At 37.9% G+C, this 18,564-nt stretch overlaps 1 protein-coding gene across 3 annotated transcripts in view; it reads right to left on the bottom strand.

The window, feature by feature from the left end:
- Positions 1-18,080, bottom strand: part of LOC149837844 (magnesium transporter MRS2-F-like) — a 107,986-nt gene extending 89,906 nt beyond the window's left edge. For 2 of the 3 annotated variants that reach the window (XR_016431921.1, XM_090006220.1), the window contains exons 1-3: positions 17,517-18,069; positions 13,023-13,247; positions 2,785-2,913 (exon numbers count right to left, since the gene is read on the bottom strand). Coding sequence is in view for 2 of the 3 variants with exons in the window: in XM_090006220.1 (XP_089862346.1) it covers positions 2,785-2,913; positions 13,023-13,247; positions 17,517-17,903 (741 nt within the window). In the remaining variant the exon portion in view is untranslated. Of the gene's footprint in view, positions 1-2,784; positions 2,914-13,022; positions 13,248-17,516 lie in introns of all 3 variants that reach the window. The other variant, XM_090006219.1, reaches the window with a different exon arrangement.
- Between the last annotated feature and the right edge of the window lie 484 nt (positions 18,081-18,564).

Raw genomic sequence — 18,564 nt, 5'->3', positions numbered from 1 at the left:
AAAAGAAATGATGATCTCTTAACCGAGCTACGGGTCGGTTTACGACACATAAGTGTCAAGCCAGGGTGTTGAAAGTCACGCATTTATTTCGAAATTATAAGGTGAATTCACATGTAAATTGGAATATATAACTAATTTTGCATGACTGGTTTAAAGGTACTGGGGCATTCGTGTTTGACGGTTTAAAGGTACTGGAACACTCTGGGTGGGTTTGCTCAAGTAAATTGATAAAATTGTTAGCATATCTAGTAGGGTATGCAGGGTTGGGAATCTACTACTACGGTAGTATGATTCAAAATATTGGGAAAACTCTAGTGTCATTAAGCGATTGGGTTCAGGTCAGGGAAGACTGATAAATCAGGTAATAAACTTAATAAAATAAGTAATTCACTCAGATTCGAGCCTACCTTGGAGAGGGTAGGGGGACACGTGTTTGTAGCTTCGAGCGACAATGGCTCGTTGGTCTACAGTCCTCAGAGTTAGGGGACCCGGACTACCAATTTTTTCGTAGGTGGTAGCTCCATGTTCTTCTGCAGAAGTTAGGGATGCATCTTGTTGTTTGGGCCTTTGGAAGGTTCTCTCGGTTACTTAACCGCTCCCTTAGGATTTCATTTTTAGTTTCAGTTAGACGTTCGGGTTAATAAAACACCAAGCATAATAGACCCCCAAATGTTATCTTCTGTTACGGTTGCCTTGGCCTACGAGTACCCGCGGGATAATTCAAGAAAAACTTAATTTAAACATTTTGTGTGTATCACTCAGACAAAATATTGTGAAATTATGTATGTGATTAGTTATTTAAAAACATATGATTAGTTAATTGAGCATGTGATGAATGATTTAAACCTGTGATTATTTATTTGATCATGTGATTATTCATGTTATACTAGTTCGCTAGTTAGCATTGTGATGTAAAATAGATTAGTTTTCTATCACTTGGTTATTCATGTCATGCTTAGTATCATGCGTTATTGTCCATCGTTATTCAATCACATTGCATACTTGGTACATCTGCAAAATCATATTATTCTCCTACGCAAACTGGTTGTAGTCTGACACAAATTATTTTACAATTTTTCAGGAAAAGAGTAAAAGATAAAGAGCGGTTGTGGGATGGTGTGAGGATCAGGATATATGATCTATTGTGTTCCCGGGATGTTAAAATTTAATTTAGTTATTGTTAATTATGTCATTCAGTTATTCTGAACTCTGATCTTATGTTTCAAACTTTTATTAGAAATAGAATGATTGTTAGTTATTTTGATGATTCCTATGATATGCCTGAAATGTTTAACCTGGTTAATTTGAATATTTTTGTTGTTATAAAAAAAATCCTAAAAATTTGGGTTAAATTTCGGGGCGTTACATCAAGAATTGTGATTCCTCAAATAACTAAAGAAATACACGCTATTTGCTGCAAAGCACGGAGCAAGATGTGCAACTGATGATAACCCAGATACTCATTATTAGCAGATTCACTATTTGACTTTTTAAGAGTATCATCCCAGTTTTCCTTGGTACCACATATACACATGATCTTACCATGTTATGTGCCCTTTCCTATAGTTGTGCAACTTGGTCTTTCAAACAATGTGCACTTAATATGGTACAATAGTCATCAATTCCTCCAGATGAGTTCATGGTTTTCATCCATCCCCATAAAATGGGCTGTACAATTGATAGAGGTACTTACCTCTTCAGTTGAAAGGTTCAAGACTCGGTTTTGAGTCTTTATAAATGTGATGTAAATCAACCTATGTCATCCTATGGGACCGACAGGATTAAGAAATTTATGTTATGGCTCATTCTGAATTTGAGTTTGATTCATATGTCCTCTCTATCTCTAAATTGAGTTGACTCATGGATTTACTTGGCTGTGTAATGCAAAGTCATCCATCCTGACCCAATCTATGTTCAGCCAACTTTGAAACAGCAAAGAGCAAAGTATGATAAAATCAAATAACAAATTGAAAACAAGCCAGTAAGGCAATAGTTTAGGTAATATTAGGTTATCAATCTCCACATATTCATTAGTACATTGAAACAATTGAGGATATGTAGAATGCAATATGTTCTGATCATAAAAAGTATATCACATCAAATTTCCAATATGCATACTAATCTCCCAAGAAGAAAAGTGTGGCCAAAGCAACTCCAAGAGAAATCCTCACTTGAAAAGAAATTTTAACATATTCAATGTAGATATACAAGTGACAAAATATTCTAATATTTCTTGATAACTTGAAAAATGGAGAAATAAATATCACTAAGATTTAGATGTCTTGAAGAGTTCCTCCAGCAAGAATGATCTAATCGCTAAGCAGAATGAATTCTCACATCCAAAAGATGCCCACTATCATCTAGAAGCTTCCACAGGTTTATGTATTCCATATTTCTAACATAGATTTTTTCATCAAAAACATTTGTGGCAATATAAATTAGTGATCAACATGTTATCATGTTTCCTACAGTTTATTTTATGAAGATCATAAGACTGCTAGTGAGATCCTTCCACGCCACTGTACTTACTAGTGACAGGAAACTGCTGACCTTACAGCCAGTTGGTTGTTACGGTGAAAAAAGAATGCATGATTTTCAATTTTTTTCTTTTGCATTATAGACAATCTAAAATTTTTCACCTGAAATTAAGGCCCTGAAACTTTTCACCAGTATGGAGCATTAGAGAACCTAGTCAAGATTCCAATAATTCTGGTACTAGTGTTTCATGTGTTCATCATGGATTTTACAAAACTAGTCATGACCTTATAAGGAAATCAACCTTACCTTCTGTACACGTCCAGATATAGCAACTAAACGGCTTTTAATCTGTCTAACTCGCTCCAAATTAAGTGTGCTGATTTTAGAGGTCAACTCATCCAATACTGGATATGCTTCCTGCTCAAGTGTGGAAGTCTGACACACAAAAATAAAATAAGTGCAATTCACAGGCATATACAGATAATTACAAAATTAAATTGTAGAAAAAGAATTAGCTGGAAGATCTCTAAGTAGTAAAATACCCAAAAAAAAAATAACATGCAACTGAACGAATGCAGTAAGCAAGAGTTTGAATACAAACTTCAGTGACATAAATCTAAGAATTAAATTCAAGGGAAAAAATCGAACGGAACATACTTATGAAGGCATCAACATTATTAGCATCAGGGGCAATATTGTCTTATCACATCTTAGCAGTCCCATGCCTATGGTCCCACATTTTACTGTCTTTTATATGCATAGTTCATTGTTTGAATTAGTCATGTAATGTTCATTATTATATGTTTTGTTCTTTGTGTCAAGCTTATGTGGCATTGTTGTAATTGTCTGAGTTGTGTTGACTTTGTTGTACCGACCAATTAAGACTTCTCTTATTAATAAAAGAAGAAAGAGTGTGCATCCCCCACACTAGAGAGATTCCTTCCTCCTTTCCTTCCTCAAATTATTAAGGCTAACATGCTCCAAAAGATTATCCCTTTTGATATGGAAAAAGAAAATGACAACCAAATTTAAGGAATTGAAATCTGCGATAGGGAAGAAACTGTTAAAATGTAATCTCATATTTGTATAAATATATATATTTATATGTATAGAGATACATTTACATATATACCACGTATATATGCAAATATATCTCTATATATATAAATATATATAGCAATTCTTGTAAAACCCGACAAGGGTATTTTCATCTTTTTTTTTGCACATATTCCAATAGGAATATGTTGCACTTTTATTCTTTTATTTCTTTTTTCTTTTTTCTTTTTTCTTTTTTCTTTTTTCTTATTTCTTTTTTCTTTTTTCTTTTTTTGTCAAACCTTGGGGGGGCCAATATAGTCGTTGGGCCCCTCCAACTAATATGTTGGAGGCCCCTCCAAGGCCTCCTTTGGTTCCTTATAAATAGGGGTATTTCCCCTTGTTGTATGCAAGCTTGTGAGCTCAAGCTCTTTCCACATTTTCAATATAATTCTTTTTTGTGCGCTCAAGCTTGTGAGGTTGATCCAGCCAAGGTGGAGGGCGTGTTGTCTTGGGGGCAGCCGAAGACGGTGACGGACATCAGGAGTTTCTTGGGACTGAATGGTTACTAACGTCGATTCATCCAGGACTTCTCACGTATAGCTACCCTGATGACTCGGTTGTTGCATAAAGGAGTGAAGTTTGAGTGGTCACCTCGATGCGAGGATAGTTTTTAGGAGCTGAAGAGAAGGTTGACCACGACACCGGTTTTGACGTTATATTCCGAGACGGGTGGTTTCGTTGTGTACGGCGATGCTTCGGGGACCGGACTGGGTTGTGTTCTTATGCAGTATGAAAAGGTCATCGTGTATGTTTCTCGACAACTGAAGGTGCATGAAAAGAATTATCTCACGCATGACTTGGAGTTAGCGACAGTGATCTTCGCGTTGAATATCTGACACCACTACCTTTATGGAGAGCAGTTTGAGGTCTTGTCCGATCACAAGAGCCTCAAGTACATATTCACTTAGAGGGATTTGAATTTGAGGCAGCGTAGGTGGTTGGAGTTCCTTAAGGACTACGACTTCTCCATCGCTTACCATCCTAGTAAGGTGAATATGATGGCAAATGCGCTTAGTAGAAAGGCGTCGGTCACAGCAGCTAACCTGATTGGACGCAGTTGAGATCTGGTCGAAGAGTTCGTCAGATGGCAGCCTTTTGCTTATGACCCCGAACACATCCTTTGTGTTGGGATGTAGGCACGACCAGAGATCATAGATCGGATTGAGGAGCATCAGTCACACGATCTGGACTTTGAGAAGTTATGTGTGAGTGCCCAAAAGCCAGAGATGCAGTTTTGTCGCGTGGAGGACGGGACCATCATGTTCGGAGACAGATGGTGGGTCCCAAAGGCGTTGCGGGAGGAGCTGATGAGCGAAGCCCACAGGTCCAGATATTTCGTTCACCCAGGATCCATCAAGATGTTGAAAGATCTTCGTAGAACCTATTGGTGAAATAGGATGAAGGGGTACATCGCTGAGTTCATGTCCTGGTGTCCCACCTGTCAGCAGATGAAGATCAAGCACCAGAGACTTAGTGGACTTTTGTAGTCACTTGAGATCCCAAAGTGGAAGTGGGACGATATTTCGATGGATTTCATCGCAGGGTTGCCGAAGACCCGACGACAGCGCGATGTCATCTGGGTGATAGTGGATCGCTGGACGAAGAGTGCCCACTTTCTCCCGATCAGAATCAGACAGAGTTTGAAAAGTTTGGCCGATCTCTATGTGGATGAGATCGTTAGACTTCACGGGGTGCCGCGTTCGATAGTGTCAGATCGAGATCCGTATTTCACGTCTCGATTCTGGTGCCAGCTTCAAAAAGCCCTTGGCACTACCTTAAAGTTCAGTACCGCTTTTCATCCACAGACGGACCGGCAGTTAGAGCGTACGATCCAGATGCTCGAGGATATGTTGAGAGCGTGTGCTTTGGATTGGGCAAGTAATTGGGACAAGCATGTGAAGCTTGCAGAGTTTTCATACAACAATAGCTTTCATGCCAGCATCGGTATTAGATCTCCTGTGTGCTGGGATGAGGTTGGAATGAGAGCAGTGGAGTCTCTAGATATCATCCAGCAGTATGCAAACCAGGTCCGTTTGATCTGACAAAGGTTGGTCGCAGAGCAGACAGAAGAGCTATGTCGATCAGCGGCGTAGAGAGCTCAGTTTTGAGGTAGGCGATCAAGTGTTTGTTCGGATCTTGCCTACGAAGAGTGTCTTCTGGTTCGAAAAGAAAGAAAAGTTGAGTCCTCGGTATGTCAGACCCTTTGAGTTTCTTGGTCGAGTTGGGGACACCGCGTACCGAGTAGCACTTCCTCCTCAATTTTCGCAGATCCACGATATATTATATGTCTCGATGTTGAGGAAGTATGTACCTGACCCCTCACATGTGATTCACTATGAAGTGATCGAGGTACAGTCGGACTTGACGACAGATGAGAGACTTGTTGAGATTGTGAATTGTCAAGAGAAGATGTTGCGGAGTAGGACAATTTCGTTCGTAAAGGTGCACTGGCAGCATCACAGACTGGATGAGTGCACATGAGAGCCTGAGGCGGATATGCGCCAACACTACCCACACTTATTCGATATGTTCTAATTTCATGGACGAAATTCTTTTAAGGGATAGGGATGTAATATCGCGTGTTTTCGTACTTAGTCATTTTATAAGATTTTTGAAAATTTGGCTTAAATCTAGGAGAAAAATCGTTTGAGCCCCGATTTTAGATCGATGTTTTTGAGTCTGGGCATGACCCAGGTCTCATTGACAAGGTCGAGGCGGGTCAATCGAAGGGTAAGAAAGAGTTTTATTTTCGACCTTTAAATTCAAGCAAAATTCAGGTTATGTTCAGGCAAAGTTCAGAATTTGATATTCGTGTAATATGTCGTTGGATGTGTCTCGGTATGTCGAGCGCAACGGTATGTTACTTTTTCGAATTCGAGTTCTGGTTGGCCTGAAAATCGAGTTTTTTAAAAAAGGAGCAATTTTTCGATTTTGATTCGGATTTGGATCGAACTAGATCCGATGGATTTGATCGAAATTAATATGGATCTGGACTCTATCCAAGACCCATATTAATCTAGATTTGGTCCAGTCAAAAATCTATTTAGATTTTTTGAAATAGATTTGGGTCTTGGATCCAGATCCGGATCCAAATCCATGCCCAACGTTTTTCTGGCATTAAATTTAATAAAAAACTTTAATTTTGAGTTAAATAAGGTTAATAAGACTCCTAAAGTAATTAAACTAACTTTAGAAATTCAAAAATATTTAATTAATCATTAATTAATTATTAATTAAATTTTATTAATTCTGAAAATTAAATTTATGGCTGATTAGGAGTTCTTAAAAGAGTCCTTGTACTTACCTAAGAAGACTTAAGAGGAATTAAGGACTTTTAAAAGAATTGAAAAGTTTTAAAAAAAGTCAACAGAGGAGTTTTAAAATTTTGGAAACAAGAGAAAAGAGTTTCAAAATTTTGGAAACTCTCCTTCTCCAGTCCATTTAGAGAGGGTTGAAGAAGGCGGGGGGGGGTGTCACCTCCCTCTCTCTATATTTAAGAGAGAAAAAAAGAAAGGAAAGAAAAAGAAAGAAAGAGGGAAAGAGGAAAAGAAAGAGAAGGAAGGGAAAAGAGAGGAAGAAGGAGGAGCCCTCTTCTCCAACCGTACGATATTTTTCACCAGTGGTTTTCTTTGTTCTTTCAATTTTTGCAAAGGTACGGGTCTCCTCTCTTGAATCAAGTGAGGTATTGATTACGGGTGAGATTTTCATGCAATATCTTGTTGGAAATCCATATTATATGTGGAAATATGGATGGAAACCCTTGTATGCATGGAAGAGGATTCATGGATCCTCTTTCATAGATACATTGATGGTTCTTTCCACTCGTTTTTCAATTTAAAATTTTGTACATGTTTATTTCTGTGCTAAAACAGAATTTTAAGTAACATATATATGTTTATTTAAAGTTTATTCTTAATAGAAATCGATTCTCTATGGATAGATCATGTTATAGATTAATGTTGATAGATATAAAAAGGTGTTGAATCAATGTATATATTCGTAATTATGAATATGTATGCATGTTCATATGAATCGGTTGTTGTTTCCCACGCTTTACATACATGTATTATTAAGTTAAGAAACCCATGGTCATTCATGCTTAAATGAAAGTGTGTTGCAAGAAATATTCTGAATTTGATGATTATTGGTTTAGTAAGCTGGACCGTGAAAGCATGGGCAAATGAAAATCTACTTATGTGTATTCCTCCTTTGAAGTTGGTGATTATGAACCATTTGTGCATGAGATGACACATGCACACACCTGTTGAAACATTAAAACAAATAAGTTTATATGGTCTGGGCCAACTGGCTGCCAGGCTATGGCAGCTAGGGGTGGCAATCGGGTAGGCCCGGCGGGTTGGTGAGTCAGCATACCTCAACCCAAACCCGACCCGTTTAATAAACGGGTCGGCTGTGGCAAACACAAACCCGACTCGTTTATTAAACGGGTAACCTGACACGACCCGCCAACCCGTTTAATAAACGGGTTGGGTCGGGTAAACAGGTTGGCGGGTCGGGTTGGCAGGTTGGCGGGCGGGTTGGCAGGTCGGGTTGGCGGGCGGGTTGGGTAAACGGGTTGACCCGCCCGCCTAACCCATTTATTAAACGGGTCAGCCGGGTTGGCGGGTTGGCATACCCCTAACACGAACCCGACCCGTTTAATAAACGGGTTAGGCGGGTCGACCCGTTTATTAAACGGGTTAGTTTAAGCCAAACTCGAACCCGCCTAAGAGGCGGGTTGGCGGGTCGTGTCAGGTTTTGCCACCCCTAATGGCAGCATGTCCACAGGCTCGGTTGGACCTGTGTAGTGACTGTTAGGCCGGCTGGGCTGGAGCAGAACCCCAACCGACTGGGTACAGTGCTTTTATCAGAGAGAAAAAAAAAAGTTTTAAAATTGGTTGGGTCCCAGCCGATCTGCAGTAGACTAAGCCTTGGGTAGTCAGCCCCTGCCGACTGAGTCGGTTGGGCTGGGAAACTGACCCAGTCGATTGGGTCGGCTGGGTGGGTTTGGCTGCGTGCCAGACCCAGTCGACTGGGTCATGTATATTCAAAAAAAAAAGAAAAAGGTGGGTGCTAAATTTTGTTTTACAAAAAAAATGTGTGTTAGATATTTTAAATTTTCAGAACTTTTGTTAAGAGTGTGTATTTTAAATACATGTTAAGACTGGGGGTTTTCATATGTTATGACTGGTAATACAGGGGCAAACAGGGTGTCAATTTAAGGTCTGGATTCAAGTGCATGCACAATGTGGATGTATTCAGTTATGTGATTAATTCCCAGACTTGTTATTAGACTTGGTTGTATGCATATTAAAGAATACAAATTTCACTTGCTTGCACTCTTGTATATCATGCATAGTTGAAGTGGTAATACACAAGAATTCTTATGTGTACATGCACTCTGGAAAACAACGCGTTTTGCATATGAGTAATCGCATAAATGCTCACATGCTTAAACTAGATATTGTATGCTGAGTTAAAGCGTGGATATAAGGTTGTTCTCTTATGCATGAGCATACGTGAAATTTATACGTTGTTGCATAAAAATGATTACATGATTATTCACATGTTTTAATTGAAATGACTAATGATTGAAATCATGCTTTGGACATGAATATGGGTATTGAAGGAAAGCATGCAATTAATACAAAGTTGTGAACTCATGCACATGCATATGGATATCACTGTTTCATGCACATGGTCAAAATTGCATGTATGAATATGCATTTGGAAAGCATGTGATTTATTTCATATATGACATATTATTATGATTTTTTGCGTATGATGCATCGATGATCGAAATGAATCATCGTGGGCCTGGTGAGCCTCGAGCTTTGGTTTGCTCCTTTATTTATTTTACATGCATTGCAAAAATCATATTATTGTTGTTGCACTATATTGAATTGTTTTATGCTTTTCCGCGGGCGATGGTCTCGTGATGGTTCTCGTAGGAGAATATGCGAGTTTATGCCTTTGCCTTTGCATGCTGATTTGCAAACTAAATAATTGGCCTTTAATAACAAGATAAAGAAAAATAACAGTGTAATATACGTTCTGAGATCTCTCATCGTTAGAATGAGAATCTTAGAGTTTCAGTTTTGAGAGACCACGAGAATACAAAAACTCTGTGTACTTTATTGATTACCCCGAACCTTATATTAAAGTTTTTTATCCTGACCACGGTTTTAGGGAGAGTCCGTCACTTGACCTAGGGGGTGTATAGACACAGTTGTTGTTTTGGTATACCAAGAAAGTGACACTATTGGATGTGGAGGTCCTTAGTGTCCCGGCATTACATGTGGAGGTTTAATGTTCCGAAGGTGATTCGGTCGAGGGCTAAGTTTAGAACCCAGTAATAAAATACAACTTGTGCGCTAAATTACTCTGAGAACCCTATTTAACCTTGATAAATTTTACCTATTTAGTATATCCGTAAGCAGCGGTAATAAAAAGAGAAACTTGAATTGCGTGCAATCTAATAGGGACATGCATATAATAAGAGAACCTGATCAAAGATAATAAAGTATTCATACATATGCACATATATCATGCATGCATTTTTCTGTTATGCATTAGATCATGAATATTTACTTGCTTTTCTACTTGCCTGGTATGATTGAATGCATGGTGTTATATCTTGTTGTATGTTAAATGTTCTAAATGCTTATCTAAACCATGTTCTTATTGCAATAGTATTCCTCTAAATTATTGCATGAATTTTTATATGTATTCTTTATGTTTACTTATTTCATTAGAGGGATTCGTACACAGATTTTCTCGGATATTTGACACCCCTACTTTTGTGATTTTCGCAGCCGTAGGGGATCAGTGAAGTGACTCACTTCTAGAAGAGCTACGAGTGTTATACGTTTGCTAGACAACTTCACAGATGGACAGTGTGGCTCTGCTTTCTTTACTCTTTCTTTACATTCAATTGTCTATGTACTCTGATTTTCTTATGCAATTGTATCATGACTATTATTTCTTAATTAATAAAAATTTGGTTTGCTATGGTTTGGATGATAAGTGTAAGATCATTTTTTGTTGGTTGAGTTATCTAATTGTGAGTAGAACTGTAAAGGCCCTGGGTCTCTGAAAATATTTTCGCAATGGTTAAAAAAAAATTCTGCACTTTTTCTTGGGTATGAGTTGGGATCGTTACAATATATATATTTTTTTATATTTTTTGCGGCAACCCCACACCCAAGTTTTTTTAAAGTGCCGCACCCCCACACCCGCACTCGCACCCGCACCCGCACCCGCACCCATGTGACATAGTATCTGGTTAATTTTATTTAAGTTATGTATCATACATAATATGAACCTAGCATTTATTCTAGAATTTGTGTATTATATTAATATATTTTGATTCATAACAATCTCTAACAGTACTTTAGTTTAAATCAGATTTCAGCATTTTTTATATTTAAAAACTTAACACAATTATTGATCTTAGGACTTTACCATTGTTTCTTCCAACAATGCATGTAATTGTCAAAAAATGAAACAAAATAATCAATACATAACAATGGAAGTACGTAGAACAAAAGCACAAGATTACTAAATCTTTTTTTTATGAATTTATAAATTTTAGTTACCTCGCATGTTACAGATTTATCACTCATATAAAGCATCAACCTGAAATTCAATTTCTTCTGTTTCTAAACAACAGTATGTATTAGGTATAGGATACTAGAAGTCTTCAGACATCATTACCAGAGCAAGGATTACATAAGATGGTATGACATTTATGTTTTTAGTTTTTAAGAGTAATGACCATTAGTACAGTTGGGAGCTGCTGAGAATGGCGTTGTAATTGGTGCAAGTTTCCCTCATGGAGAAGAAAAATCTTTGATCCCTTTCATGAGAAGGTTTCATGGATGTTAAAAATTGAGAATATCCCCATGTACCAGTTCACAATGTTTATGCTCTATTGCATCTGCAAAAGCAAAGGCTTAAGGATGACAAAAACTACAGGTGGCTATATTCTTATGTCTTCCAACTCCTTGCTAGTGGCCATGGAATTAGGCAGATAAAGAACAAAGGACAAGTTATATGGGTGCTTCCAGACATAAAAACTCAAGGGAAGGCCTCTTGTTTGAGATCATATTGCTGGACTGAAAACCTAGAATGGATAAATGCAGCAAGTCGTAATTCATGTGGATGTCTTCTTTCTTCATGAAAGGGGATATTTCATAAGTTAAAAAATTGAGTGATTTCCTTAATTCCTTTAAATTTGAATTTTAAGCCTCTAGAATAGGGTGCTGCTAGTTGCAAATGTAGATTACCCAAGGTTGCCAGACTAGGAAGCGGAAGCGGGAAACGATACGGGAAGCAGAAGCGAGAAGCGATGTATTTTAAAATGTATAGGAAGCGGAAAGCGAGGAATGAAAATATATATATAAGAATTGAATGAGAATCAAAATGAAACACAAATAAAAACTAAAATAAAAGTGAAAAATATTAAATTTCATGTTTTTTAATGCAAAAAATAAATTTTTAACAAAATCTAAAAATAATGACTACCAATTTAGAGAAAGGACATGGAAGTGAGTGAGAAAAGTGAGAAAACACATAAAAAACAAAAAAAAATTGAGTAAGAGAACATATAAGAAGAATAGATGAAGCGTGTAGAAAGCATATGAGAAGCGTGGGAGAATCGAGGTTCTCATCAAGTTTCGGAAGCGAGGAGTATCGCGCTTCCAAAGCGAGTTTCCGGGAAGCGAGCTTCCCACCTATCTAAGAAGCTTCTGGTAACTCTGAGATTACCTTTTGCCAAACTATCTTTTTTCAACTTCAAATGGCAGCAGCAAGCCTGTGGCTTGATTTTTAAGTTCTATAGCCACCAGCTTATCACATTTCATTTCACAACTTCCTATATTTTTTGAATGAAATAAGTGTTAAATTATTTGAGTCATGTTTATTAATTTAGTTAAAATTTTCTAACAATGTTTCTTCATCTATTTTGGTTTTAGAACTTCCCTATTAGATAGATCTGGATTAAATCACAAGAACTTCCACTTTAAATGAAAAGCTTGCATACAGGTATAGTGATTTTGCACCAAACAAATTAGCTTTGTGGGCATTGTGAACCATGTTTATCTAGAGGTAAAGTGTTCCATTTTACTCAACATGCCTCTGGATCTCATCTGGCGCTAACATGGGCTAGTTTACTCATTTTAGCATACCTTCAACAGTCAAATACGTAGAGAAGTATTATTCATGATCTTACCTAGTAACACCATACTAGCAAAAAGGAATCAATGAACCAATGTTGCTAGGAAAAGTAACAGGACTTAAAATATAAAGCATACTTATTGCCATAATCCAATAAAAGATAAATGGCAGCCATAGTAATGCACAATAGTTGAAAGCACTTCCAAAGAGTCCTGTAAAATTTGTTCAGGAAAATACCAGACTATCATAAATAATGCCAATAAGCGTACCTCAGATTCAAGGCACCTGCAAAGAGATTCAAGACAAACTTCTAGCACTCTGAACTCAAAAGGCAACATCATACTGGTCATATCACCAGAAGTTTTGGGGACTTGTAGCCTGCTTGGGTTTCTCATCCTAGGAGAACTGGTTAAGATAGAGTCAGCAACAGTTCTAGCAGAACTTAACATGTCCTTGTCCATGGGGTCCATGTTTGCACCCGTACTCTCAATTCCCTTGAGAAAGAAAATGAAATTCTTAAGACATCCAAGTTATTAATTCAGAAAGTGTGTTTTACTTTATTACACTGAATACAAACCTACCAGTAAACTTGCTAAAGAAAGAAAAGAGGCCCTATTTGAAGATAAGAATTCATCTAAGATCAGACCCCTTGATATCATGTAAATCCTTTTTATATAATATTTACTTATGACATAGTTAATTATTCTGGAAAATAGATAACATTAAACAACCTTAACATCACTGCAATTAAAGGAAGTATGTCACAAAGTAAATGAAAAGGTAATAGAACCGCAACTTTATTGCATATATGCAAACAGAAACAGATGGTGAGTTAGCACGGAAGAATTACTTTTAAAAATCTTCCCACAGCATGTAAGTTGATTTTCTGAAACCCATGCTTTTATCAACTGAATTGTACAAGTGCTGAAAATTGTTTAAGTACCTCTGAAAGTGAAAATAGTAAATGCCCTAGCGCTGTTACATGGGTATGGGTACAGGTGCGGGTCCGGAGGGTACGATACGGCATTTTCAAAAAATGCAGGTACGAGGACAGCTATATATAATTATATATAGTGTGGGTCCAATGTAAGATCCATATAATAGTTATAGATCCAATGCAAATTTTAGTAAAAAAAAGACAGTTTTTAGTAAAAAAATAATTTTATTGATGTTTTTAATAAATGTGAGGAGCAGACTGATATATATGATAAAGAAAAGGGTTAACTGGTATTTTTAATAAAAAAAGGTATAATGTAAAAAATTAAAAAGAAAGTGGGTATAAAAAAAGAAGACGAAGAGGGGGGCATTTATCCCACCGCCTCTCTCTCTCTCTCTCTCTCTCTCTCTCTCTCTCTCTGAAACCGAAGGAGGAGAAGAAAAAGGCGGAAGAGGTACACATCTCTCTCTCACCTTCTTCTTTCTTCTTTCTTCTTTCTTCTTTCTTCTTTCTTCTTTCTTCTTTCTCTCTCACCTTCTTCTTCCTTCTTTCTTTCTCTTTCGTCCTCCTCTTCTTCATCTTCTTCTCTCTCACCTTTTTTTTTCTCCTCTTCTTCTCTCTCTCAACAAGATAGAGAGAGAAAGGGGGGAAACGAGATGGGGAAGATGAGAGCACGAGAGAGGGAGACAAAGAGGGGGAGTGAGGCAAAGAGGGGGTTAGGGTACGGGGAGAGAGCCTAGAGAGAGAGAGAGAAGGTTTTCATCGGGCCAGGTTAAAAAAAAAACTGAATGGGTCAGGTCTTTGTTGGACCTGACCCAGTGCAGTGCGGGACCCAGCGTACCCGCACTGCACACGGTGGCGGTACCCGTGTCGACATGGGTACAGCACCCTTTAAGGCGTGTCTATGTTACTTAGCTCTAGCGTTGTACTTCAAACTTGTAACAGAATAAAATTCTGCAATTGCTTAAACATTATGAAGATGACTAAGTTGAATCAATAGACAAAAAAATGGACAAATCCATGGCAGATACTAGTGAAAAGAAATTGAAACTGATAAGTGTTTTCCTCTAGTAATGAATTATTTAAAGCAAAACAGCATCATTCTCTTATAAAATCAAGACAACAGGATGGCATACTTTCACATAAACAGGATTAATACTTCTGCTGTAGTATACGCTAGCACTAGCACTTGAAACTTTGACCCTGTGTTCAAGAAAACAATTGAATTGGGCTTATTAACTCTCAAAGGTACTAGGAAAATATAAAAACATGTTTTCCTGATATAATGTATTAATGTGTGACATAGTCCATAGTCCAAAACTCTTATATGTCATGGTCTCTTTGAAGAAAAAGAAGAAGAAGAAGAAGAAACTTTTATATGTAATCAGTTACAGATTCCAGTTATGTAATCTCAGTTTTTTAGTTACTCTTATTAATCAGTTTCAGTTTCTTAGTTGAAGAAGGAGAAGAAGAAGATACTTTTATATGTAATCAGTTACAGATTCCAGTTATGTAATCTCAGTTTCTTAGTTACTTTTATTAATCAGTTTCAGTTTCTTAATTACTTTTATATGTTATCTTTATTAGTTTCTTTATTTATTTACTTTTTATTAGTTCCTTTACTTTTTATATGTTAATCTCATATATTTTTAACTTTTATAGGTTAATCTCATATTATGTAATCAGTTACAGATTCCAGTTATGTAATCAGTTTCTTAGTTACTTTTATTAATCAATTTCAGTTTCTTAGTTACTTTTATGTTATATTTATTAGTTTCTTTATTTATTTACTTTTTATATGTTAATCTCATATATTTTAACTTTTATAGGTTAATCTCATATTTTTTAGTACTTATTTGAGATTTTCTATTGCTTATTGGTTGTTGCTTTATAGGACATTATATTTTTCAACTATATAATTAGTTTTCCAGTTATGTAATCAGTTTCTTAGTTACTTTTATATGTTAATGTCATATTTTTTAGTACTTATTTGAGATTTTCTATTTCTTATTGGTTGTTACTTCATCAATAAAGCATTTCTTTATTTATTTGTATTTTTAGATATTTTTTTAGAATTTTTTAAAAGTTTTCAAAAAAAAATTGAGGCTTACGCTTTACGCCTCGCCTCAGTTTTTGGTGGAGCACCTCGCTACACCTCAACACTTTTCACAACACTGCCTCACACAAAACCATCTCAAACACTAGCTTCCAATCTACCCATGAGAACAAATAACACCTACAAACAACGCAAGTTAAAGGTACCCTACAATGATTATGCCTACATCTTAGTTGATTATGTTTGGGATCGACGTAGTACCTGTGTGACTTCTTATTGGTGGCAGGATGGTTTCCCCAACCTTTAGGGTGCATTTGATAGCAGGGGGAACTTCTCACGCAGAGAACTTTCCCCCGCTTTTGAGGTGGGACCCACACACCAATCAAACAGGATATAAGTTTTCCCCATATTTCGAAGAGAACTTTCTCCAAAAAATGGGGGGACTTCCTAAAGTTTACCCCAAAAAAATTAGGCATCGAGCTCAAGTCGCCGCCGGTCACCCTCATTTCTGGAAGATCAGTGAGACCTCTCTCTCCTCTCTCAGAGAGAGAGAGAGACTGTTGTAGTCATGGTTATAGTCACCTTTCTACCAATCTGATGGGGTTTTGATTAGGGGAAGCTCTGTTTCAGTTTTTTTAATACTTTTGAATAAACATTAATGGTTCATTTGGTCATTAACCATAAGCATGTTGTTGGTGAAGAAACATTGATCTGGCTTTGGTTTTTATTATGTTATCCATGGAAGCATTGATATGTTTTGATTTTTATCTTTGTTATGCATGTGCATTTCTTGTTTTTCCTATTTTGCAATCAAACACAAGAAGAAGAAGAAAAAAAAGTTCACCCACATTTTCCAGTTGCAAACAGAGGATAAATTAACCATGTGACAAAAACTATAGGAATTTTTATCAAGGAAAAAAAAAATCTCCAAGGGGGTTTTTGTCTCCAGCAATCAAATGCATCCTTAGAGACTGGGACTTATTTTATGAGTTCTCATACAGCATTCTGTCATGATGTTATGTAACTAAATTTTAATCACCCCCTTACTTGGCGTAACCTGAGGCCATTATCAGAGTTTGAAAATATTGGACTTTGTAAAAGAGCCCAACGGATCCAACCAAATCCAAGCTCAGTGGCCTAGAAAATTTTGGCTCCAATGGAGTTCCGAGTTAAAGCATACAGACGCATCCGAATTTGCTCAAAACCTGAATGGTAGGTGATACATGTTGCTACTGTTTCAGAGTTGCGTTTGGATTAGATGCACTGTGGACTCAAGAATTATAGTTCCAGCGGAGATGACAATCACAGTTGGGATTGACTTATCATCTGAAATTTATTTCCTACAAAACGTTAAGAAAAAAGTCACTAAATTATGTGTTGAACTCCAATCCAAATGGGCCAGAGTTCAAAACCCCGGACTTTCGATTATGAAAAAAAAAAAAAAGAGGGAAAGATTATCTAAAAAAATCGACACATATAGATTCAAACAGATATCCAAGTTGAGTGAGTCAATGGTCAAGTAATTCAAACTTCAATGAACTACCAAATCAAAATACAGCGCAAACTGTCTGGGATAACGATCACAAACACGCTCGCCAATCACTATTGGATAACGAACACGCTCCCCTATTACTAATAACAGTTCTACATCTTTTCTGTTTCATTTTGTAGTTCAAAATTGAAATATACACTACCCAGAAGGACTAATCAGTCAAGAAGGCTTCTAGAATGAAAGAGAGAAAAGGGGGAAACGGAAAATGAGAAAAATACCCCTGGAGGCGGCGGCGGGGAAGAACGCAAGTTCGAGACGCGGGATTGAAGATCTCGAACAAAGGGGGCAACCAGAGGATCCTTCGAATTGATCAGCAGAACCTCCGTGGCCGTGATAATCGCCTTGATGTGCTCGAGGTTAACGACGATTGCCCTGTCCCTGGCAAGGATCCTCGACGGGTAAGAGAGCAGAGGGTCGAGGATGCGGAGGTCTCGGGTGGGGAGGCCGGTTCGGCGCATGATCGGGTGCTTCCCGAACTCTTCAAGCTTCGATCGCCCTGACGAATCGATGACGAGCCATACCCTGATTCCTGAGCTCCTCTTCTTGGCAGAGGCGGCCGCAGGCCAGCCGCGATCGTCCATCGGCGCTGTTTTTGCGCTCCTCATGGTGGCCCTGCCCTCCTTCTTTCCGTGTGAACGTTTGGTGGTTACTTCTGATCCTGACGGAGGTTGGTTCGCAGGATGGGTAACTGAAGTGGAGGAAGAGATGGAGATGTCAACTCAGCAAATCGGAGGCTTCAACTGACTGTGGGATGCAGTCGTTACGTGGGTGCGTCTTGGCTCGGTTCAGGGGATGGTGGGAAGGGAATTTGATTTAAAAAGGGAATGACGGCGATGAGGTAATCACTTACGCGACTCGGCGCGCCGCGCTACCCAGCTCAAAGTGCGATGCTCTTTTTTTATTTTTTAAACAGGAGCGGATGCACGTTTGAAGCCCACGGTATTCGCGCCCATCAAAACTAGAGCCAGGATCATGTGCAATCACATTCCATGCTTTCTCCCGCCCTGCTCTGTCCCCGTCCTCGATCCCCGCCTTGCCCGTCCTTGATCCCTGTTCCGCTCCATCCCGCCTCGCTCCGTTTGAACCGACTATAAAGGATATGAAACAGAGATGGAAGTTAAAATTAAAACCCGTGCTTGCAATGTGATTTTGATCCACTGCCATCCTTAGTAACACTAAATGGAATGGACGGTGATCAGTTGCATGCTATGTGATTTCACCTGATACCATCGGCCCAAAACTAAGGAAGGCAGATCGGGCACACTT

Source organism: Nuphar pumila, chromosome 5, assembly GCF_984573655.1.
Source record: "Nuphar pumila chromosome 5, dmNupPumi1.hap1.1, whole genome shotgun sequence".
In the NCBI taxonomy this organism is placed as follows: domain Eukaryota; kingdom Viridiplantae; phylum Streptophyta; class Magnoliopsida; order Nymphaeales; family Nymphaeaceae; genus Nuphar; species Nuphar pumila.
The sequence above is the reverse complement of the archived record's forward strand: the minus strand, read 5'-3'. Positions and strand labels throughout refer to the sequence as shown.